The sequence below is a fragment of the Scatophagus argus genome, chromosome 12 (genome assembly GCF_020382885.2).
Source record: "Scatophagus argus isolate fScaArg1 chromosome 12, fScaArg1.pri, whole genome shotgun sequence".
Lineage (NCBI taxonomy): Eukaryota > Metazoa > Chordata > Actinopteri > Scatophagidae > Scatophagus > Scatophagus argus.
The window spans coordinates 7,792,593-7,818,070 of NC_058504.1; the positions used below are offsets into that span (position 1 = coordinate 7,792,593).

The 25,478-nt window shown below is 40.2% G+C and overlaps 1 protein-coding gene across 10 annotated transcripts in view; it reads left to right on the forward strand.

Moving 5' to 3' along the window:
* diaph2 (diaphanous-related formin 2) overlaps nt 1-25,478 on the forward strand; it is a 337,446-nt gene that overhangs the window by 89,691 nt on the left and 222,277 nt on the right. For all 10 annotated transcript variants that reach the window (XR_006844809.1, XM_046405286.1, XM_046405289.1 and 7 more), the window contains 7 exons: nt 1,088-1,227; nt 15,437-15,511; nt 15,618-15,687; nt 16,460-16,596; nt 19,571-19,679; nt 22,048-22,158; nt 23,416-23,528. Coding sequence is in view for 9 of the 10 variants with exons in the window: in XM_046405286.1 (XP_046261242.1) it covers nt 1,088-1,227; nt 15,437-15,511; nt 15,618-15,687; nt 16,460-16,596; nt 19,571-19,679; nt 22,048-22,158; nt 23,416-23,528 (755 nt within the window). In the remaining variant the exon portion in view is untranslated. The remainder of the gene's footprint in view (nt 1-1,087; nt 1,228-15,436; nt 15,512-15,617; nt 15,688-16,459; nt 16,597-19,570; nt 19,680-22,047; nt 22,159-23,415; nt 23,529-25,478) is intronic.

The following is a 25,478-nucleotide window of genomic DNA, read 5'->3' on the forward strand; positions in this document are numbered from 1 at the left end:
TGGTGCTGTCTCTGCAGCATGTTTTCTGTTTTGTATGGTACCTTCAGTTAAACCCCATGTGAAATGTCGCTCATTCTGACAACAGAGGCTGCAAGTGACTAATGTAACACAGATATATTTTCTTGCAGCTTGTGTACGGAGTAGAGATAATGCAGTAAATTGTTATGAATTTGCATTGGAAGCTTTTTTTTTTTTTTTTTTAAGGAAGCTCACAGAGTCAAGGGAGAGAAAAAGTCTGGTGGTCAAGCCTGATCTAAATTCTTTCTCTCTTGTATTTGTAACTAACTAACAGTAATAATAAGTTCCTTCACAAGGTTTTACCAGATGGACAAAAATGGTTTCGCCAGCTATTTTTTTCTAGTCAGCTTTGGCATTCCTCTACTGTTTGGCCTTAAGAGGCTGAAGCTTCAAACAGGATTAAATGCATTCGTTTTTCTTGTGACACATAACATTATTGTCTTTTTTTTCCTTTGTGTTTTTTTCTCTGTATTCATCAAAATTAATATTGTTTGCATGTAATGCACTATGTTGTCTTGCCCGTGTACTGGCAGAGCGAGTCTCTAAATGTGTGTTTTCCTGCTGTGGTGTACGTAAGTGTGTGTGTGTAGCGCTGCCAATAGGTAGTCTCATTGTGTGAGCATCAGTGTAGCAACATGTCCCCACAGCACTCTGTGGAGATAATGCACAAGAATCCATTTAGTTCACACGGGAGCTACCACACATAGCATGTAGAGCCTGTGTTTGGCTCTCTGTGGCAAACACATCTCTTGACACTTATTCTTTTTTTTTTTGTTTTTCTCTTGAGTGAAAAACAGAAAAGATCTAAAGATACTCACTCTGCAACATAATGTTCTCTTCATGGTATCTTTGAGTCTGTTTAATGGACGCATCTAACATGTAACAGATTTATTTACTTATTTATTTGTTTATTTGGCCTGTAATTGTTAGTTGTAGTTAATGTTTTTACAGCACTAGGAAGATTTGAAATGCATAACATACATTTTTTTTTAATCACATTATCGTAGGTGATGCGCTCATAGTGTATAATGGTAATATAATAACGGTCCTGTTGATGTTTTGTTTTCAGGGTGGACTAAGGAACAGCAAGCATGAGTGCACGCTTTCATCCCAGGAATATGTCCATGAGCTGCGTTCCGGCATCACGGAAGAAAAGCTGCTCAACTGCCTTGAGTCCCTCAGAGTGTCTCTCACTAGTAACCCTGTCAGGTTAGTAACTCAAGCTTTTTTCCACACACAGCAAATAGCAGATGTTATTTGTAAATACCTCATGCTCTAAGCGTTGCTTTTAGCATGAGGTATTATTGGCGCAATAATGGATGGTTTGTCGAAGTCAAATAGGACTCACATTGAAGTGCTTTTTTGCTGCACGACTGTGAAAACACACTATGATGCTGAGCTTGCTGTGAAGGACCACATCTTTCTGTAGTTTATGATTTTCTGGTCATAGTGCAACGATTAGGATAAACATCGCTCTATCAGTGTGTTACCTGCATGTACCTCACTATAAAATGACCACATTTTTTTCTTTGTTCCCGGTTACACTTACCCAGAACAATGTGTCTTATGTGTATATATAAAACAGAAATAGATTTGGCTTGTAGTGTATTGGGGGAAAAACATCCTGAAATCGCTGAGGAATTACTCAGATGTTTTTGTGGGGGAGTCAGGACAACACGGATTTCTTAGTGCAGTCTGGCCACCCTGACTGCTCTGAAGCACCAATCAACTGTGTTTTTGGTAGAGTGCAACACAGTGGATTTGATCAAAGCTCAAACTAACTGATAAAGTGCAAAGACAACCACAAAGTGTATTTGTTTTACCACATTGGCCAAATTTAATGCAAGGTACTGACTGCTGGCCATCTCAGAAAAGACCAGATTACAATTTGCAAATATTGGAGAGGAGAGGAATGAATATTGAAGACATTATCATACACTCCTATCCACAGAAGTTCTATTGTCCTGGGTTTTATGAAAAAAATGTTTAGAGGTGTTTATTTAAAGGTCCACTTTATAGAATTTAGTGACATTTAACGTTGTGGTTTCTCATTGCAACTAACTGATCCACCCCCTTTTTCACCCTCCACTCATTATGGCGGCTAAAAACCCCATTCTGGGCTCTGGTAGAAACATGGTGTTGCAACATGGCTGACTTTATAAAAGAGGACTTGCCTTCTCTGTAGACAGAAAAGGCTATTGTATATCAATGAAAACATCACGATGAATATTTTTCTCAGATTCTGCTTCAGAATCCCCCTGAATCCTCCACACTGCACCTTTGAGTGGTCATTTTAGAGGCTGCAGTTTGTGATGCAGCTGAATTGTATTGCTGACACGTTTTATTATTTTGACATGTCAATGACAGAAGCACCTCTCTGAAAATGATATCCTTCGTAAAGGGCTTAATGGGCTGTTTGCCGTGTAGGTGCACTTAATAAACTAGATGTACCTGGAATGTCTCGAAGATGGAGAAAAGTTTACTCAATTCCTTTTTCTGTTTATTTAAATCTTGAAGAGAGAAATTATGGCTTACCAAATATGTTATCTACATTAATTAGAGAAAAGGGATGTCTTATGGAAGTTATCCGCTTCTAATTGGATGGATGTAAATGAGTCTTGTTGAACCTGTTCCATGTGGATTGGTTCAGCAAAAAAATATGCACAGCGTCAGCTTTTATACATGGTGTAGCTGACCAAATGAGCACAAACCCAAAGTCACAGGGAGTTATTCCTGACCGCTCTGTCCATCCCACTCTAATAGATAGGAAGTTAAGTTGTAGACATCAGAAAGCCAGCCATTGTGAGACCTTAATAAGCTCTGTGTCATGTGTACAACCTGCCTCCAATCTGCCAAACTAAAAATGGCCCGTGCCTGCAGTTATAAACCTATATAAAACTGCAGTTAGACGTAATATAATTTTTTGTGGTTTTTAGCTCTGTCCCGTTGGGCCTTTATTGGTTCTTGAGCCATTCATTACGAGGCCTCACTCATTTTGTGAGCCTTATCTCTACTTGTTACCCAAATTCTTTACCTTCTCTCTTATAAATGGGATCTTCAATTTTAATTTGGTCCCAGTAGTACAATGGAACCCTTAGTGACAGTGGATCTTTCAATTATTTACCAGCCCACCGTTGAGGACATGTTTCTTAATGTGAATCAATGGATGGTGCATATTAAGTGGTCATCGGGTAAGTGGAATACTTTTTTATGTTCACCCTGGAGACAGAGGAAGGACCTGCCACCTGGAGGAGCTTTTATCTATGTGCTGCCACAGTGCCAGGATTACTGCTGCATCCTTTCTTCAACTTAACCACTTTTAGAAAGAAATACAAGGAGTTGTGGTCCCTCAGTAAAGTATTGCTCATTTATTCCAACATCGTATGTTCAGCACACCAATTCAAATATGGAAATGGATACTGTGGAAGTTTTCGTCCACGGTAACACTCTTCTTCCATATCAAACTCAGGAGGGGAAGTGATCCATGTTGCTTTAATGTCCGGACAATTCAACATTTGCTAGTAATACATACACAAAGGAACAACTACTAACACAAATATACGTTATATATCTAGCATTTAATGTGGTATTATGAATATAATGAATAGCTAAGTAGCTAAGTAATTAGCCCTTGAGTGATAGCTGAGATGTGAGGTCTCACAGTTTCCAGCACACTGTGGGGAGTCAAGTCAGCCTATCCATGCAGAAAGGCCAACTGGTGCCGAGGGGATGTAAGTGAGGCCAGGCTTGCTCTGTGGGTGTTTTCAAATGGCTAAACCTTTTGACCGGCATGCAAGGGAGCAGTGCTTTATGGAGGAGTTGCCTCCCACTGATAGCCAGGTCCGTCCGGGGTGTTTGGGTGGTTGTGATGATTGTGAGAACTGTGTGAGTGTTGACTGATGCCAGACCTCTGCTCGTATTTCTGCCTCTTACTATCCCTGTCCAGGGAAGGTGGACTGATTGCTTTCTTGAAACATGGATAAGGTTATTCCTAATTAATACAGTACAAATGCGCTTTATTGTCTTGGATCACAACACACAGGAAACTCACATTTGGTTTGCTGATGTTCTGACTCCGCTATGTTAATGTAACCTTTGTACAGTATGTTAGCTTATAATGAAAATAACCGTGGCAGAACAGTTCATTCATGCTTATTTTGATTTGAATCTGAATGTTCAACTCTCCTACTATGTTTTGTTATTTGGTGTACCTGTGTGAGTGTGTGTGTGTGTGTGTATATATATATATATATATATATATATATATTTGTAGAGAGATAGAGAGAGATGGTAAATTGTGCGTAACATGCTACTATTGGTTTCACTTTCCTGAGGTAAACCTCAGTGTGTAGCTTTGAACAGCATTGCTCAACCGCTTTATATAGTTTTGCGATAATCAGGAGCACTGTAGGAGGTGAAAGAGCTTGTCAACACCGTTCAGATATTAACACCTATATGTGTGACAAATAAATGCTATAATTGTTCAAGGTTAAACATTCTGAAGATTGTATATTCATTTGGATTCTCATTCACATTTTCTCACTCACTCACTCACACACTAATTATTATCACCAAGACCCTACAAAAAATACGCCGACACTGAAGCTATCACTGACAGAAATGTTAACGATAAGAACAGATCCATGCATTCTGACTGGTGCTAAGCCAGAAAAATATAATATATATATATTTTTTGATCCTTGTGTGAAAATATAATCAATGTTTCAAACTAAATTTCTCATTTTGATACGAGCAGTTAAAGCGCTGCTTTGTCGGCCGAGGGGCAGTTGATCATATGAAGGAAGCCAACAGCTTGCGTGATTAACAATGCAGAGCTATTTAACTATTTCCTGCAGTTTATCTTCTTGCATGTTGTCTCTTTGCAGGCGGCTCTTGAAGATTGTAGCGTCATTGAGCATATTATATTATATATATATATTTATCTTCGTTCCGTGATATGTGGGAAGCATTTTTATATGTCTTGAGAGTATTTCTATCAAAAAACTGATTTTGTGGTATGTGTTTAAATTCTAATTTATGTCGTGATTTAAATCAAAACCAGCACTTTGTTTTGTGAAACATTAAAACTTATTTCTGTACACTGAAACAGAAGTCTCACCATCAAAGTGTTGTTCTTCACAGTGAGTGCTTAGCATTGCTTTTTGTTTTTCCTGTGATGTTTGGGCAGTCTGCTAATTTGCTCCCAGAGGCCTGTGTTTGTCTAATAGTTTAATTGGCGAGGCTGCGCACCTGTTTGGCAGCACAGGTGGCCACGGGGCCATTGTGCTGAGGGCCTTATCTCCCAGGCAGTTCCACACAGGTGTGTGGCATGCAGCCTTTGCAGATCCACCCACAGATGGCATTGCCTGGAGCATCGGCTGCTTAGTCTGTTTCCTCTCTTTTCTCTTCAGCTGCCATGTTTTCCACTTGTCTTTCTGTCAAAATTTCCCCAGCCAATTATTTATCCCCTGCTTCATTCTCTCCCTTTTAATTTTGTCATTTGGATACTCTCTTCTTAATTTAGAAGTGTCAGATTGACTAGCCACTTTTCATTAATTTCTTAATCCACTGATGTGGGTGAGATGCCAACTTACAGAAAATTACAACCCTCTTATTCTTTCATTTAGTGGAAGAGAAATCCTGCTGTGTTTCAGTCTGGCAATATTTTTCACACTTATTTCACAGTTTATTTCCTCTCTGTCTCACACATTTATAATCCGTATTAAGATCTATGTAAAAATATATCAATGAATTTAATATCTCAATAAGCACTAAAGTCACTAAAGCAAAACTTCTCATTTAATCTACATTTAAATTTTGTCTTTGCAAGTTTGTGCGCACTCTGATCATACTTCATGTGATCATTTCAATCAGATTCATTTTAACTTTGAAGCAGTAAGGTGAAAGCTCACTTCCTCTGATCTAACTCAGCTGCGACTCTGTCAATAGACTTCCCAGTATAAAAATAGGAGAGTGGTTTCAGTGGTCTTGGGCGGCAGAGCACACATCCATAGCGCTTGCTTTTGAGTTCCCTATGTTTAGCCCTCAGCATTACACTGTGACTCTGTCAAATCCCGACAGTGACTTCCATATTAGATCTGCTCTCAGATCCCTGAGACATATTTAAGCAAAATTGAACTTGGCTCCTAACTTTTCATTATGTGAAATCTTTACGGTACAAGTCAGACATTTTCTCGGGGGGTCTTTTTGTGTAGGCGGGAGAGACATTTGCTGACACCAGAGTTTCTGTGTCTGGGTACTCAAGGTGTGGGTTGTTGTGATGATCTTGCTGCTCTGCCACACAGGGTGTCTCGGAGTCTGAATCAGTCTCACCAGCTTTCCTCAGCTGAATGCTTGTAGCTCAGCGCCGGGGGTTGCATGGAACACAAGTAATGGGCTTTTTTTTTTTACGAGCTTTGAAGTTACTATGCCTACTAACACAAAGCTGCTCGTCCTGTGTCTGTCCTAATGCCCAGCTTGATAAAGAATTGAACAACATACTGAGAAACCCCAACATTTCTGCCAAGTATGGTGGTGCTTCCCATATAGCGATTTAGAAAAAAACCTTTAAAAAAGTCAAATTCCCTCATTCCCTGATCTCATAATCCATGACTAACAGTCAAATAAACTCTTTTATGCCCAGAAATATTATTTCTAGACCACCCATGTACAATATAATCATACTTTTTTATTTAAATATTGAAATGTGCACTGTGCACTGTGCACTGATATGTATAAGGATCGAACAATTAACACCGAAACGATTAAAAGGTGTCAAAAAAGCCCTTCCCTTGGAGCAATTGTTTTGTTTGGTTTTTTTTTAACGAGCACTAACTGGTACTTATATGTCCCTCGATTCTTCCTCTCTTGTGCCTTTTCTGTCGACTGTGTGCTCAACAGCCAATCAACAACAGCACCGAGGAGCATATCCGTCTGTCCATCTGCCACTGTGACTGTTCTAACAAGTATGAGCATCTAAGTGTCTCGCAGGTTGTACAGACTCCCGTGACAGCTTAGGCTCGACATCTTGTCTGGCACATGCTCAGGGTGTGAGTAATGCGACTATCATGAGATAACATTGATAACACTAGTGAGTGATACTTGTGTGAGGATTTACGTGCAGCAGACATCACTGGGCCTGCTCAGTCTGACAAAGATTCCTCGCTGAGATGATCAAGTCTTTCAGCTCTGTCATTTCTGATGTGGAAATAGCTCTCTAGCTCACTGAGTCATCCATAAATGTTCCTCTGTATTCACTTTATGTGGACTTGTCACTTTGAAATTTTTGAAGGTAGCATTAAATATCCAGATGACCTAAATGGAGTTCAGGGGCGCACGCTACTTCAGCACACATGACAGTCACCTGAATGTGACATTTCTAGTCAAAGCACCGTCATTTCTCATCCCAACCAATTTGTAGGGTAAAAATAAAATATCAGTTTGATGGCAAAATGACAAGATTTAACATTTCAGAGGAAAGGAGGAGGAAGTACGAAACACAAGTTATCCAAAAACCTTGGCATGTTGGGTCCCATAAAATGTGAGCCCACCGAAGTAAAGTTGGGCTGGAAGCTTTCTGGTGGACTCGTTTTCTTAACGCTACGTAGTGAGAGTTTACTCTCTGCGTTGCCCGGTGTACAAACTGCTGTCATCCTCTAGGTTCTCAGATTAGTTTGCTCTGTCACTTCTCAAGGTGAAACAAGACAGGAAAGATTTACTTAATCATTTAGACCAAAGTTTCTCTGATCTTCTGTTCTCGCTTTTCCCCCCCAAAGTAGCAGAAATAATTCATTAAATCCATGCTTATTTTTGTCTTTTACTTTTTCAGAATGGTAAAATCGGTCTCATTTTATAATGTTCGATGAGTTGACTGTTAAATTTGCCACAAATGTTACGACTCCGTCTTCGACAGATGTGACGAGCAGTCGGAAATGAGCAAGTTAACTAGTTTTTACCCTTACGGCTCACTTCACAGTTGACGTTCGCCCTTCTTCCTCAGAGGCAGTGAAAACGATTTTTGGAGACATAAATGTCTTCAGTGTCTGGGCATATTTTAAGAGTGATGCCTATTTCATTTTATGACACCATCTGTTAACCTCCAAGATACCCATATCTGTTGCGGCCCCAGAGTGATACGTACATAATTCAGAAATATCTGTTTCTAAATTTGGAGGATACGCCTATGGACACGATGCAGTACGCAATGTAGCAGATTTTGACTACTAATGTGTATTTAAATTGTAAAGTTTGACAGAATTACTGGTATATTGTGTTTATATTCTCAAAAATACATGCAAAGTTTCAGGAATATTTTCATGTTTTCTAGTTGGTGGGACATAACCCAGAATCCCATGTGACTTGAGCCCATATTTAACGCAAATATGAGCAGGAAATCTGTCCCATCTGATTTTAAACTGGCTGAGTGATAAATACTTTTTCCTGCTTCAAAGCTTAGGGACAAAAGCATTTATCAACTGTACCCACCTCTTAAAGTCATCTTGTCTGTGGCTGGATTTAAGAGAGCTGCAGAGCTGTCCTAATGTTTTAGTAGCTCCTGGCAGATATCAAATAATAACACAAACATACACACACATCTGAGAGATGTACACTGACACTCTGCAAAGGGTTTTATAATCTACTGTAAGGGGTGACAGCAACAAAAGCTTGAACAAAATAGCAACTTTATGGCTTTGAAAATAGGATCCGTTCCTTCAAAGAAGTGCTTGCTGCTGCACTTCCCTCACTTCCTTGAAAGATGAAACTCATCTCTGCACAAGCCTGAGGAATGTGTAGATATGTCACATCAAATCCTTACTCTGGTATTCCATGACACACACGCACAGCTTTACAGTGTGAAAAAAAACCCCTCTAAATTAATTGGTCTAATCAACGTGCAGTTTGCAGGTAGTACTGCTGGTGTCTGTCTAGCTTAAGCTAGCAGTGAGTGAGTTGTTGTGTCGGAATCCTTTGTGATGTGGGATAATTAGAAATTTCCCGAGTGCTTTGCACTCTGCAGGAGTCATTTCATACCGACTTGGGTGCATATTGTGCTGTCAGTCGTCTTCGCTTACTTGTTGATTCAATTTTGATGCAGACGTGCCCTCCCCAATCTCTCACACAGAAGATTTGTGTAGGCCTGAACTTCAGTCTTTGTTAGAGCTGAGAATCAAATAGCATCTTAAGCTCAAAATGCTCCTCTTGTATACTGCACTGGTGTTGTTCCTGTGCTTTTTTGGCTGTGCCAGCAATCACATTCTTGGAGTTCTGACACCAGGAATATTAACCTCAGACTGTGTAACTGGTTTCAGTACGATTCTTTAATATCAGACACGCTCCTGTTTTTTTCTTCTTCTTTCTGTAAACCTTTGTTTGAAATTATTATGATATAACAGTTGAAAAGAAGCCATTTCCTTAAATAGTTAAGCTACAGAATTAAGGACGAATTAGTTATATGACAAATATCTTTTCCTTTCCTGCATTGTATCTAAGAGCAGTGTCAGCCAGTGACCTGAGATTTCATTAGGACAGCAAGGTGGAGTGACACAGCGCCTGACACTTGGGTGAAGAGAGTGCATGTTACCTGTGAGTTACATGTGAGGGATATTGCCTGCTTGTTGTTTTCCTTCAAGGACAGCACAGGTCAGTGATTCTGCCTCTATGTATGTGCAAATGCTAGATGGACAGTCTGTCTATTTGTCTGTCTGTGAGTCCCAGTGCATTTTAGGCTTTTTCTTGGCAGCCTCATTTTGCCGTGGTTCTACCAGATCCCTCGATGATCCCTTTAATATTTAACTTGCTTTAGTCTGAGGTGAAATTTTCTCTTGCTGTTGATCAATCAAACAACAGAGTAAACAGGCTGTGGTAGGTTTTGAGAATTCTGTTAAGGATTATTTGGGAAAATTATTATTTATTTATTTATTTATTTTTTAATAAATTGATACTTACCGTTTATGATTTACCTGTGTGTGTCCTGCAGTCTGACTTCATGTGGTGTCATAGTTAAGCTACAGCATAAATTCACCGTGGTATTAGATTATAACCACCTTATAGCTTGTGCAAATAATGGAGACTCCACCTTGCGGTTTTAGACTATGAAACAGGAAGAAATGCTTGCAGTGTAGGATAGCAACGTCAGTCTGTCCATTCATCTGATTGTCTGTTAGTCCAGCTTCAACAGGTCTACCAGTTCTGTTCAATCATGTTACACACTGATCATCCAGAACATTAAAACCACCTGCTTAATGCTTTTGTAGGTTGCCTGTTGTGGCAGGTGAAGGGACGCAGGACCTCTGGGGGTATTTTGCGGTCACTGGCGTCGGAAAGTTTGAAAGCTTCCTGTGCGTTGAGGGTGGAGCCTTCCGGTGGATGGTGCATCCCACTGAGTCTCAATCAGGCTGGGCTCTGGGGAGTCTACAGGCTGTTGTTGTGGTCCTTGAGACATTCCTGAGATGTTTTTTGAAATGTGACAGCGTGGATTGTCCAGCAGGGGGGAGGCTGCTGCTGTTGCCATGGGAGGGATGTATTTGGTCTGCAAGGTTTAGGTGTGTGTGTGGTGTGTGACAAAGAACACATCCACCTGCATCCACATGATTCGCAGGATTGTAAACAGATGATTGATCTTGTTCATTTCAGTGGTTTTAATGTTGTGGCTGACGGGTGTATGTTAGTGCACACTGTCTGCATTAATACGCAGCATGATAACACATAGGATAAAGCTCTGAGCAGAACTCAGCCTGAGTATTACAAACAGTACAGGAAATACTAGAATACTAGATGTATTACCTGTTTTACGTACCATTCAATATGATATGATATTCTATCATCATTGTTTTTTTGCGAAAGGTAAGCAACCTCTGAAGGGATGAAGCACAAAGTGTACTGTAAACAACTTTAACAATATAACAAACCACAAAACTGAGACGAAAACAAAATCTGATTAACCAGAGTTATAAAGGACACAACAGAAACAAGAAAAAAAAAATTTGCTCTTAATAGCTATTTTTGAAAGTTCTTTTTTAGATATAATGAACAGAAAAGCACAGTATTTTACAGTATAAACTTTTTATATCTAATATGTGTCATCTGATATGTCTCGTGCATTACAGTTATTTCAGCATGCTATTAAATTGATCGGAGTATAGTGTAGCTCCATGTTTGACATGGTAAATCTCTAAGTAGACACTGGTGGTGCTTGGTTTCAAGCTATAATGTTCAGAGCTATTTGTTACACAGAGTTTTGGGCCTCAGTTGGAATACTGTAACACTGAATAGGGCAGTAGACCCACAGAGGGACAGTTGTATGGCTTTGCTTGTAATACAATATGAAAGATATTGCACTTGCATCAAAGCTTTCAATAACAAAGCTCCCCACCCAGCCATGATAGAAGAATAAAACCGGTCTATAGACTGAAATCAATGCACGTACAATCCATTTAAACATGAGACTGGCAATCAGTCAAACAGAAAGGGTGAGAGAGTGTCTCCCTTTCACTGTTTCTCTCCCTGTCGAGTCACTCCCTGTGACTGGTGATGCGCAGTAATCTTTTCATCATGTACTAACATTTCCCTTGCCAAGTATTTGCAGAACTCTACACCCACACCACACTTTCTATTCCACACATTTTGCTACAATATTCTCCTTTCGCCCTTATTAAACACAGCGCTACATACACTATAACTACTTATATGCCCTTGAGGGTGACCTGGAATTCAGCCTGGAGTGGCAGTAGGACCACCACTCTGTCATCAAATGCATATGTACTGTATGTGTGTGGCAGAGGAAGTATGAAGTACGTTACGATGCAATAAGTTCATGGCGACTGTGCTGCTTGTGTTGTCCATGTTATGAACTTTGCATCAAGTAGAGTTTGAAGTGAGCAGTGTCAAGACTGTCTGAATGAGAAAGTGAAGAAATCATTGACTGAATGTCGCAGTTTTAATTTAAGGCAGCAGCAAAGGATCACTGGTGTGAACCTTGAAAATACTAGAAATATAGAAGCAGCGATGGATTCAGTGCATAAGAGTAAACATGCACATATTTCTTTGTGGTGACTCATTGCTGAGCACCGTTACCTCCTTGCTTTTGAATATGCTGGACATCTGGGGAGTTTGTGTGTGGAGTTTGTGTGTTTTTCTGTCGTGATATACAGGTCACATGAAATGCATGATGGGATAGGCTCGAGCCCCTCATGACCCTGAACATAATAAACAGCATAGAAATTGGATGGATGGATAAATATTTGCTCATGCACATTTCAGACAGTCAGTAACGTCTTTTGTTATGTTGAGTTAACAGCAAATCCAAAATAGACGTACACTTAGGCTGAAATGTTCTTTAGTGAGCATGTACATTGCTAGTGAATATCATGTTTATATCTCAAAGACGGATAAGTACACTGTAACAATTTGCTACAAGGTTTGTTCCAGTTAGCGTGACTACAACATAATTGTGTCGAGCCAGTAGAATTAACACAAACTATAAAATAAGAAATTGCTTTCCTAAGACCGACCATGAATTTTTTATTTTGCCTGCGGGATTTACATGATTGCAGAAAGTAACACAATTTGGTGGCACTTGACTAGAGGATTATAGCCATCAATATTAAATGAACAAGTTCTTCCCCAAGTTAATGAAATCCTTGGATGTAAGCCCACATTAAGAGAAGAGACGGATAAGGGACGAATTCGATCTCTTGTTCTTTTGATGTTGAATTGCAACGTTTGCCCAGAGGACCAAGTATGTTATATTTGACCAAACATAAGAGCTGTAGCCCTCTGTACAATGCACGTATTGCACGCTGCGCCGCTTCAGCAACATTTATCAGATAAGGATACCCGCAGGGTAATACTGTAAGCTTGCAGTGTTTATTGATGCTGATACTAGTAGGCCAGCAGCCTGTTTGCGTTGTAATATTATTAGCACTTTGTGGGAGTCGTAGCAGTAATGTTGTTAGTGTGAGTATTGTTGTTTGTGTTAATAGCATGTTGTCCACCGAGGCAGTTTCTCTGATGAACAGAGATAAAGGATTTTATAGCCTCAGGACAAGCGCTGTAGAAGCACCATCTCTCATTTTCTTTGTGGTAACTTTGGGGACATTTAGAAGGCAAGCTGCAGAGGACCTGAGGGTATACGTGAGGGGATAGAAAATGATAGACAGTCTGGGATGTAGGGAGGAGTCAAAACATTTAAGTGCCTTAAAAACCTTGAGGATGACCGCATTATGTTGCAACCTGCAGCAAGACATACATTTTTGATGAAAAATATTCTGCACAGACAATCCAGGTCTGTCTTTTCAGAGTCAGTCCAACAGCAATAGAGTGAAGGTAACAGAGGACCAGACAGTAGACATTTTCCAAAAAACATCTGTTGCAAAGTTTCTTATTTTCTGTTGAAGGTATTTATTAATAAAGCTTTGTGACTTGTGAACAGTTGGTACCTGATGCTTTCCTACAGGCTGTTTTTGCAACAGTGATTCGGTTCTAGATTCATCTTCATTCAAGTTTTTTACACTCCCTTTTTTGTAATGATTTTTGATAAAAATATTTGAATGTCAAAATATGCTGGTTCTGGCCTGCGGGTACACATAAAGCACCGGAAGTGTAACATAACACTACATTAAAATTGTAGAACAACAAAAAAAAAAGAATGCATCAGAATCAACAAATAGGAGTTGTCTGTTTTTTTTTTTCCAAAGTGGAGTGTTTGTGTCAAAGGTTTTAAGTTTTTTTTTTCTCCGACCACTGGACTGGTTATTTACTCTTTGGTCATGGTTGGTGAATAGTTGACCGCACTGTTGTTAAGAAGGAGTAAGTAACGGCTTTAATCAATAACCAACTCTCAGTTACAACTTGTCAGTGTAACTGATTGGCGCCGTCTATTCTAAATCAAACCACACTTTAAATAAGGGCATTTTTGCTTAAATCAGAACACAATTTTTACAAGTTTAATGAACGTGTGCTTCGGCATCTTTGCTGTGACAGCTGACATATTTGAAACCTCCTCGTGTCCTTATTGTAGAAGACAAAGCATTTTCTTTCTTCAGTGCTGTTCTCACACACACCTTGTTGAGGTCACAGAGCACTCTCAAAATCTCATATTGCCGTTACGCTGTTTAATAAACAGAATTTCTCTTCACAAATATTGGTTTCATTTCCAGCTCTCTGAAGACTGACATTACAATCACTTCCAAGGAGCATAAACAAAGACTGGATTGACTGAATTGTGCTCCCTCAGCCACGTCGCTTCCTCACCCTCTTTGTTGTCCCAGTCTCTCATCTGTATCTCAGATCCATATAACTGCAGCAAACTGAGCCAGTTTCTTCTTTCTTATTTTATGGCCTTAAATATGTGCAAAGCTCATGCTGGAAGGTAACATTCAAATTGGAAGACTCATTGCCAACATTTATTTTGGTTTTATTTTGTTTTGCAACATGTTTTTTGTTTTGTTTTGTTTTTTTAATTAGACAAACAAATCATCATTACACACTACACCGAATATCAGTAACCTATGAATTGATCTTGCTTGTCTGCTAATGTGTGCGTATGCGCGCGCGCGTGTGTGTGTGTGGTGGGGAGGAGTGTCGATGTGTGCTAATTTTGTCAAAGATCAAAGAAATACCTCACCTCAATGTTGCTAGCCGCCTCAGGCTCATGCATCTCTTCCCTAATTGAGGGTCTCTTCCGACTCACTGAGTCAATACAAATGACTTTAATACTCAAACCATTATTATTTCAAATTATTGTCAAAAAGGCGAGATAAATCATTGACTTATGCACCACTAATGTCAGAAAATTGCTCCATGCATTTTGCGTTATTGACAGTTAGGGCCCTGAAAACAAGTAATGCTAATGATATAATCTGGCTGTGACCACACTGTGCCTCCCACCCTCCTCCTGCCTCTCTCGTTCTCTAGCTTAGACAAACGGGCTCATCTGTACTGGATCATTTGCCGTCTCCTGATACACTGTGGTTTATAGCCAATTATCTCTCGCGATCCATTATCGATTACAGTGTTATCTTACTTGCATTGCTTAATCTTTCGGCACAGGAACATCGCAGCTCACAGGGGGTGCTGGATACAAACTGCTTAGCAGTGGGAACACTAGTTAAGATGGATGACTGTTCATTTGTTTGTAGATGAGTACAGTTCAAATTCAAACTCATTCAGACTGTATTCTCGGTGGTTTTTGATTTGCAGCTCTGTCTGTTAGGAATTAAAAGCTACAACAGCTCATTTATCCATGTGAATGTTAAACTTTTGATATTAGTCTGAATGACTGATTTCCTCTGAGGTTAATGCAATATTGTTGGTGTTTGCTTCCTTGTGTGAATCATCATAGCTTACAATAAACTAGCAGGGTAATAACCATTGTGATTGAATACTGGAAAACTAATGTTTTTGTTTGTCTTTTTTCTAGTTGGGTTAATAACTTTGGCCATGAGGGTCTTGGTCTTCTCCTGGATGCATTGGAAAAGCTACTGGACAAGAAACAGTGAGTGATCTCCCAAGACCTCCTGTCTGTGTAATATTTACAGTACCAGGTTCCTTTGTATGAGTTCACAATTTCCTTTTCAATGTTTTTTTTTTTTTTTTTTCAGGCAAGAGAATATTGATAAACGGAATCAGCACAAACTTATCCAGTGCTTGAAGGCTTTCATGAACAATAAGGTTTGTACGAGTCAGTGATAGTACGGTAATGAACTCCTATCTTTGTCATAAAATGATGTTGTTTGGATGCATTTCAGAACGGCCCGAGAAAATTCACACTGTCCTAAAATTTTATTTGAGTTAAAATTCACTTGTTGTATGGTAAAAGTAATTTCTAGTCGGTGCACCAGTCACTGAAAATAAGGACAGAGGCCACTCTTTGTACATTTGTATTAAACATCTTAGACGTTTCTAATAATAACTCAGTGGGCCAGGATTTCAAGCCTGATTTGAATCTGGACTCTAACAAGCTTAGGATAATGAGACTGTAAAGTGAAGCTAATTTTACCATTTCAAGCCCACAGTCTCGATCTTTTAATTATCCTTTTTTGGGAGGGTCTGGCTCATTTCTCAAAAGTGGCACACATTTCAGGGAAAAATGAACTATTGATATTACTTCTCATGGCGTTAATCCCCACATGTGGTCATCTCTGCCCGTTCCTTGAGTTGTGGGGAGACTAAGAGGTACAGAAGACTATAAGTATTTGTCCCTGTAGTCCTGTCCTGAATTGAAATAATTCATCATCCTCTATTTTTTTCCCATGGCCTCGTTGTCCCTCCTTAAAAGAAAATTAAGGCTAACTATAATTTACCTGCACTGAGGAGTCTTTGTATAATACATTTTTTTTTTTTTTAACTTTAAGACAAAGTTCTCCACAAATACAAATGCTCTCATTATTTATACCCAATGGACCATTTCTCCATCCTTCTTCCTCCATTCTTTCTCTCACAGTATGGACTGCAAAGGATCCTGGGAGATGAGCGGAGCCTGTTGCTGTTGGCACGAGCGATCGACCCCAAACAGACCAACATGATGACAGAGATTGTCAAAATTCTCTCTGCTTTCTGTATTATTGGAGAAGAAAACATGTAAGTTGGCCACATTTGTTCTCGCACATCTTGCTCTTGCAGACCTTCTCCTGTCTGGCGTACTACTGAATAGGCATGTTAGGTAGTCTAACACCTAACTAGCACCTATCTAGCACTCAACATCTAAATCAGTTCTTCTGTGTTGTATTCACAAAGGTTTTGAAATTTCAGTATTTTAGTGACAAAGACAGCAAAACCTTTGGAAATAAAGCTGAAATTACATTATTTGCACTTCTCTTTTCTCATTTACCTAAGCAATGGAAAGCGATGTAATGTAATGTAATGGACCTTTTAAGCACTTTTCCCCATATGACATTCGAAATTGTAAATAAGTTTTACACTCAAACTGGAGGGACATCCTTCCTTGTCTTTCTCAATAAATCACAGATGAAATAAATGCTAAACCAGAAACCCCGGCTGAAAATAATGTAATGGGAAAAGCTCCATCTCTGCTGTGTTTACATGTAATGTTTCTGTAACAGCAAGAGGGATGGCGGCGGCTGCTTCTTTAAAAACAATACAAAAGAACAAAACAGTAAACTGGTTTATCACTATTTCTTCAATCTTCTCTCACTGTGTGGCATGCAGACTAGACCACATGCACATGTTTTACTCCCTGTGAAACATGTACTGCTTTTACACAGTGACTCAGTGTAGAAATCTTTGGGTCACATGGTCAGATGATGCAGTTCAGTCTCTTTAACGTGTTGAACTGCTCAGTGTAGTTTGCCATGGACACATAACCTGGCTGACAGCTTATAAATTGGATTTAGGGGAGTGTTTTTTATTGTTTCCCACAGGGCCACACTAGAATAACAATGGACCTTCAAAGTCAGTCTGTATGCAGTGGTGGAAATAAACAAACCCACAAATTCTGTTGGAGAAGCTGAGTTCAGCACTGTGTCGCACATCCCTGACCGTCCAAATAGGTCTTCACGCAAAATGATGAAATGAAGTGTTAAGATAAATGTTATGTTTGCAGAATGGGACAGAGACAATAATTTGATCCATTTTGTTTTTCACTTTCAGAACACTTTCAGTACAAGTGTTTGTGTACCACAGGTCCTTTCAGTGTCTGTGAGTCAAGCATTTTCAGTTAAGAGCATAAATCTGCACATCTTTAGAGGTTGTGTGTAATTTACATGAGGTGTTGCTGCCATATTTTGGTTCAGAAAAGTCAGCACTGGCAAGTCTGGAGTGGGTAGCAGAAGCTGCTGCAGCCTCTGAAGTTGCCACAGATGGAAATGTTGACTTATCTCAACATGTGATTACTTTGACTGGGCTGTGGTCTCACTGCATTCCAGTTTTACTGTTTACATATGGATACGTTTTTAATAAACTGTCAGTTCTTCTTTGGGATGACAAAATACAAACAACCAATCACAGTTAGTCTGAAAACATTTTTGTGAATATGTTTATTGCTCAGTCACTTCAGTTCCATTTTAAACTTGACTTTTGCAGATAAATGCAGTTGAATCTGTATACATTTTTTTGCACTGATTCAAAGAAGGAGCAATTAGCCCCATATGAATATTGTCTGTCACAGTCATCTCCATAACACAGCCACAGTATTCTGCTGCTTGCATACAAATGCACAAACAACTATATTTAACACGCAGTGCAAGTTAATAAAAAAATCACTCTCTCTCACTGACACACTCCCTGTCTCTCTCCATTTTCCAAGTACTCGAGAATAGGTTGAAGTAAACATGGAAATCTTTGCCGTGATCATAGCCCTGCATTAAAATGTACGCATCCTGTAGAAATGACAGCCAAAGGAGCTGAGGCGTCACTTTCTTCGCTCAGAAACTTCTCTGCCAACCGGTGTTGTGACGCTGGCTCGTGTTCAACACCCACTTCAGCTGACAGCATCAAAAGGGAACACGACAAGTTAAGCAGATCTATCTCGCCTGTTTTGAAGCTTCGTTTGAACTGGCTTTAAAGCTGCTCAGTATGCAGCTCCCCATGCCTGTCTGTGACTTTGTAACCCCTATCACAGAGCATGGCCGTTTCATTTATCTCTGTGTCAGGCTTGCTCCTCACACGCAGTCCTATTGGTCAGACACATGATCTTCTTCGCTGACAAAGCGACTGTGCTCGGATTTTGACATCCTGGAAGTGTTTCGGGTTCATATAAGGTAATAAAAATGGTAACAGCAAGCATCTGTGGCATGTGTGAAGACACATGTTCACACATTCATAAATTGGTTAAATCTTATGACTAATATTGAAACATTTGGTCCAATGTGACTGTTTATTCCTTAACTTCATTTTTTGGAACAGCAAGGGGACTTTGTGTATATCAGGCTGAAAGCTCTTTTCTACCCACGGGATGAAGAAGGTTGATGGAAAAAAGCAAATGTTGCTAATTGTTATGCACAAATCTTGTAAATCACTATTTACCTGGGTTGTCACAAGACAGTAATTTGTTTTTATTGTGGCCCTTTGTGTGTGTGTCTGTGTGCTCAGCATATAATTTCTCTTTCATTCACAATTTAGAGGCTCAGATTGTCCAATGCTTTATTTAGCTGAGCTTCCTTCACTCCTTGAAGTACCCTAATTAGCTTACCTTCTCAGTAGGTGTATTTGCACATTAGTCTGGCAGTCCCTGCAATAATTTGTACCCTTTCTCACCCAGCAGATACGGTCTGCCACAATTACTTTGGAAACTGAACACATTTGCAGTAAAATCCCGTTTTTGTCTAGCGTCACCTTAATAGACTTAACAAGCATGTTTAAATTACAAGTGGATAGTTTAGCAAGAATAGATCAGGTTGCATACAAAGAGATGGAAAGCAGTAACATTTGTCAGAGTGACCAAAGACTGAGCAAATGTCCACACCAACACACGAGGGCAGATAAGATACATGGTGTTTGAGCTGAAAATTGTGAGTAAATGTCCTGTCAGTGAGGTGATAAAAGTGTTTGTTGACTTTTGTGTTGTGCCTGCTGCCTCTTTTCTGTTGTCTTCCAGCTTGGATAAGATTCTAGCTGCCATGACAATTGCTGCAGAGAGGAACAATAAAGAGCGATTTGCTTCAATTGTGGAAGGACTGGAGAACCATGAAGCCCAGCAACTCCAGGTCAGGGGCTGCACTCCAATAACGCGCTTAACATCACTGTCTGATATTCTTCACACATTAATCAATGCCTCTTTATTCCGTTATTTCCTTTTGAAGGATAAATGTGACATTTATGCTTCAGGGCCAGCACAGCAACCTCTGTTAGTTTACTGTTAGAATTTACTTAATAGTCATAAACACTGATCACGTGACAGAAATTTGAAAAGATGCAAGCAACTTATCAACACAAGCAGTAGTTTTGTCATGTCCAGTAGACAGAAGCTTGGCACAGTCCAGTGTCATTCACATAAATTGTCATGAAGACCACGCTGATCCCATGTTAGGGCCTGTTGTACTTCAGCTGTCTTTATGGGTGTTTTTGTCTCTGCTCTTCTTCCTGTCTTTGGTTCACTTGTCAACCCCAGTGCACCTCTTGCACATGATGAGACGTGATCACTGGGCTATTGAAATGCACTGCATCGCCGCTGCTTTAATCAAAACCACCTGCTTCAGCTGAAATACCCTGTTCTTTTTTGTGAACACCAGGAAGATGATAATAATAATAATAAAAAAGGCAGACATGTTGAGTTCCTCCAAGCTTTTTGTCTTCCTTCTGTCTTCCTCACATCTTCTCCTTCTCTTGCTACCTTCCTCATTTTTTTCACATCTAACAAATACCTCCCCTTGCTTTTTTCCATGCTGTCAAATTGGGTCTCAGAGGACTCGTAAAAGGGCAACTAAAGCACCATACCTCCCTTTATTTCAACTACTATTCTTCAGCAGCAGAAAAAAAAACTATACAACAGCAATAAAAGCACCACTTAAAACATGTTTTTGTGAAACCAAAAGCAGGGAATTACTTAAGGAATTACCCTTTTTAACTGCAGGGATTGTGAAGTCATGAAGGAAAAGTCATGAAGGAAACTGATGAGGCGGGTGGTGGAAGTGAAAGTAGATATTCTTTTATTAGGTGGCTGTTGTTTTTCCTTTAAATTTTGCCGTTAATGAAATGAAGCTCTGCTAATTGTGAAGTAAATTAAAATACTTTGCTGATGCGAGGGGTTCAAGGAAATTAATAGACTTTTTATCCAAAACCTGTGATGGGCTATAGACCTAGACTTTGCTAATGTGATTAAAATGTGTTTTGCCGTAGTTCAGGCTATGCTCGTGTGCTGAGCACGACAAAAAGTCTGCATTTCAACTTTAAAACCGTCCCAGCAGCGCCATTTTTAATTACCAAGATGTTTGGAACCACCCGATGGCACCACTGCAGCACTCTAAACCTAACACAGATAATGCCCCCTGTCCCTAACAGGACTGCTTCCCACTCAAAACACGACTGATGTACGCCTGAGCTGCTCGATGTAAGTATCAATCTGTATGCAGGGGAAGAGACAGAATCTTTCATGAGCTCCATGGCTTTCTTCACTCACATAAATTCTGTGAAGATTTGGCGGTGGTTCTTTTATGTGTCTGGCCTCTGGTGGATACAGTAAAATGTCAGGTTTCAATGCACAGATCTTTCTTAAAGGCCCTCAGGCATTTTTCAACATGGAAAAGTCCACCATGTGTTCTGGTGCCTGGCGCTGGTGCCACGAGCTCAGTGGTGGTGCTTGCTTGACTGCGACAAACTTGCTCTCCCAAGGGAATGAAAATAGAAATAAAACCCTGATCTAAGACAATGAGAGAAAACAAAGTATTTTCTCATGCAGACGACCTGTAGTGGAAAAATCTGAATTAGTTGCTTTGAATAAAAATTTAAACCCAGAAAAATCATAAAAGTGATTCAGGAGACCACACAAAACCAGCATTGTTGTGGCTCTTATTAATAACACATCCAAGCCAAGAGTCCAGGGTCAAGGTTTTAGAAGACAGTGTTTCACATCGTCCATGGGAATCCTTCAGCCTGCTATCGATTGTCTGTCCAAGGAAAACCGTCTTGTCCATTGCTTGCTCCCCTGAAACACCTTACTGCTCATTACAATTCATCAGCGATTTCCTCTTATCCTGCTCCTCTGCCTGACAGACACACACACACACACACACACACACACACACACACACACGCACACTTTGAGGCTTTTTCTTTACCAATAAATCCTTTAATAATGCATGTCTAGTCAATAGACACACCAGATCTGTACTTCCTACCATCTCTCTTCTGGCCACACTTTTCTCCTCTCATTCTTGCAGTCCCTTTTCTGTAGTTTTTGAATAAAATTGAGCATTATAATCTCTCCAGAACACACATTTATATTAGACACCAAACAGAACAGTTAAATTCCATGACCTTTTATCAGTATGTTTTTGAAGAATTATCTCTTCTGTTTCATTGCTTGTGTCGTTGTTTTCCTCTCTTTTTCTGACATTTTGTCTGTCCGCTCCACAGGTCGCTTGCATGCAGCTGATCAATGCTCTCGTCACGTCCCCCGACGACCTGGACTTCAGGATACACCTACGCAATGAGTTCTTAAGATGTGGCCTCAAGAAGATCCTGCCTGTGAGTTGTCAGACAGCACACGATTATATGCATGCGTGAAAAACGACGTCCAGGGTGTTCCCCTGACTTTGTGAAAGACAATGCAGCCAGTGTATTTTCTTCTTTGTTCAGATGAATCAGTCAAATCATAATAATAAAGCCAAATAATGACATGAAATTAAATCCTCTTTGGGAATTGAATGTGTTAGTGACCTTAAAGGCTAGACTTTTCATGTGACACAAATGACAAGAATGAGAGTAGTTTTTAATTACCTTAAGCAGTAGTAGTCGTGGTGGTAGAACTAGTAGTGGCTAGTGTCAAGTGTGATGCAGCGCTAACACCTCATCACACAGGTCGTCCTGACATCATTATTAACAAGCTTACACATCTTCACATGAGGCGAAGGCAGATGAGCTCCAACTCATCACTCAAGCTCTCATTTGTAGCGAGTGGGGTGAACGTGTCACAGAGGCAGTTGTTAATAAGTCATTCCAGCTGCTCCTGTTGATTATGACTGTCATTACTTTAATTATCTTCAATTCTGCCCCCTGATACGGAAGAGTCTCAGTGTACAGGCATTTATTAATGCCATGTTCACCCCTTTTTAATACCGACATTCGAACTGACACTCTTTCATCTAATTATGAGTTATGCTCAGGAGTCAGTGTAGTTGTTGGCAAAGAAACAGTGAACTTTGCTTGAAGAAAGAAAGCGCCATTTGTTTTGTTCTCATAGTCCTTGACACATGTGTTTGGCACACCTTCTCTCCTCTCCCCACCTTTTTTTTTTGTGTGGCATTGTGAACCTCCCTCCGAACCAGTGTTGCTTAAGACAGATGGTGCACCCAAAAAAACAGTGCAGGGTGATTGATACCTGCAGAAATTGGGTTACATTTGGCCCTGTCTCCGTCTGTAAATTCTGCTGCCAGTGATTCATAGAGAAGTGGTAAAGAGCACTGCTGTAGCCCCTCGTGGCTGGAACAGGTGTGCAGGAATAGGTACTGTCTGGTAGCTAGTGAGAGTGTTCAGGGAGTCTCAGTTCCCAGTTCTGTGTACATCTGGAGCAGGGAAACTAAAAACCTAATATTACAGTCTGTACCATAGGCCTGATTAACAGTGACATTTAAGAGGGGGACAAGATATAACAATACAAACACAAGAATAATACATTTGCTGCAGACGAGATCTAAATTATTCTTTGCAGGTGTCAACACTGATGATGACCTTTTGTGTAACTTCATGTTTTCATCCATGCGCTGTTTGTGTGTCTCATTGCAGGAGCTCAAAGAGACAGAGGAGCTAGACATCCAGCTAAAGGTGTTCAATGAAAACAAGGAAGAGGACTCTATTGAGCTCTCTCATCGCCTGGATGACATCCGTGCCGAGATGGAATATCCTTTTGTCCTACCTCTGTGTGAATATACAGATGAATGGACCTGCATAACTAGCAACTAGAGATGAGTGCATATTGTGGGTTTGGTCAGGCTTTACAGGCTAAAGCCCCTCATGGTTCAGTTCATTAGAGAAGGCTTTGAGGAGCCAAAGCACAATATCTAGCTCCATCTCTCTATCTGACCAGGTATACTTGGTAAATAACCAAGTCATCTTAACCTCCCGCCTCTTCAATATCCTTTGTATTTACTCTTCTTCTCCTCTCCACTTCTCATCACTTGTTGTCCATTGCCTGTTGCAAGACCGACAAAGAAAAAGATATCAAACAGACGTGTTTACTATGCACAGTAGATAATTAAACATTTTTATATGCGGTCATATTATGTAGTCAATGTAAGTATTCAAGTATTATCACTCCTTGTCTTTTTTTATATTTTAGAAATGAAATGTCCTCCAGCTCCCAGCCAGTGTCCATTTAACTCCAGACATACAGAGTAGAAGTTGATAAGGAGGAGGTGAGCACTAATTCAGGCCAGAGTTAGTAACTTCTTCAAGCATCCAAGGGGAGAACATTTTAATAATTCACAAATCTTCTCTAAGACTGCGAATGAATGGCTGACATTGTGACAGACCAGACACGAACATTGTTATGCAGATGTTCATTCCCACAACCTTTTTCTTTCACCAAATCCCTGAGTTCTAGTACTGACACTGAGTGCTGCTGTGAGTGACAGTTTCTGTTGACACATGCAGGTGAGTGGAGGAGGTCGCGTGTGTGTGTGTGTGTGTGTGTGTGAACAGAAGCTGGAGAGGGAAAAAAAAGTGCACCTGGATTAATGATGTGCTTGAGCAGGTTCACAAATGAGAAGGCCCAATGTTTGTTTCCAAGGACAATGTGGTATTGATCTGCGAGCTCTGAACATGATTCGAATGCCTTGAGTAGCCTTTGTCCCTTTGCTTGCATAGCACATACACGCACACACACACATACACGCACACACACAGTATCACACAGGTAGAACTCCTACCACATGATCTTTTCCTGTGTGTCTTGTTTCTCTCAGCACTTTCATGAATATTAACCTGGAGAGGCTCGTCTCCTATGTGTCCGGCCCAGGTCCAGGTGCCAAGGAGGTGACTCCAGGCCACTAATAAATATTAATGAGCTGTGGAATGGTGATTGATTGACCCCACCACTGGCTGGCCTACGTCACAGTTGACTGCCACTCATGTTTATTCATTATTTGGATAGCGAGTGTAAAGAGAGAAAGAGGGAGAGACCGAGAACGTAGAGAGGGATGTCATCGAATGGACTGGCATTCTACTTTAGGTTTATGTCTGCAGCTTAGTGATAGATGAAGCTAGTTGGATACTTTCCCAGTCTGAGCTCCTTCTCATGTCCTCTCGAATGCTGCTGTGGTGAGGCTATAATTGAATCTCGCAGGATTGGTAATTCTCCCAGGCTTCATACTTGGCTAATACAAGGGAGGGAAATGATACTGTAGCGGAGCCCGTATTCCCATCTCTCTCTCTCTGTCTCTCTGTCTCTCTCTCTCTCTGTCTCTCTCTCTCTCTCTCTCTCTCTCTCTCTCTCTCTCTCTCTCCAAATTTGATATGGGATAGGAGTTTAATTACAGACGTCGTTGGAATTAATAGGAAAAGTGTCAAACAGTATTTAAAAGAATTGATCTCCACCAATTGCAGCGGCTGTAGATTGTTTTGTGTGGATGTTAGTGTGGGAAATGGAGATGGCAGTCAAGTGCTGTTTTTTTTCATTGAGGAAATAAATGATCTGAATTATTGATAGTCTCTTACAGAGTCATCCTTCATTAGCTGCTGATGAAACCTGACAAAATATATTAGGAAGCAAATAAAGCATTGACAGAATCTTCAGATTAACCTCTGAAAACCTGTTAGTTGGATCCCTTTTATCTCCCATTAGTTTTGGA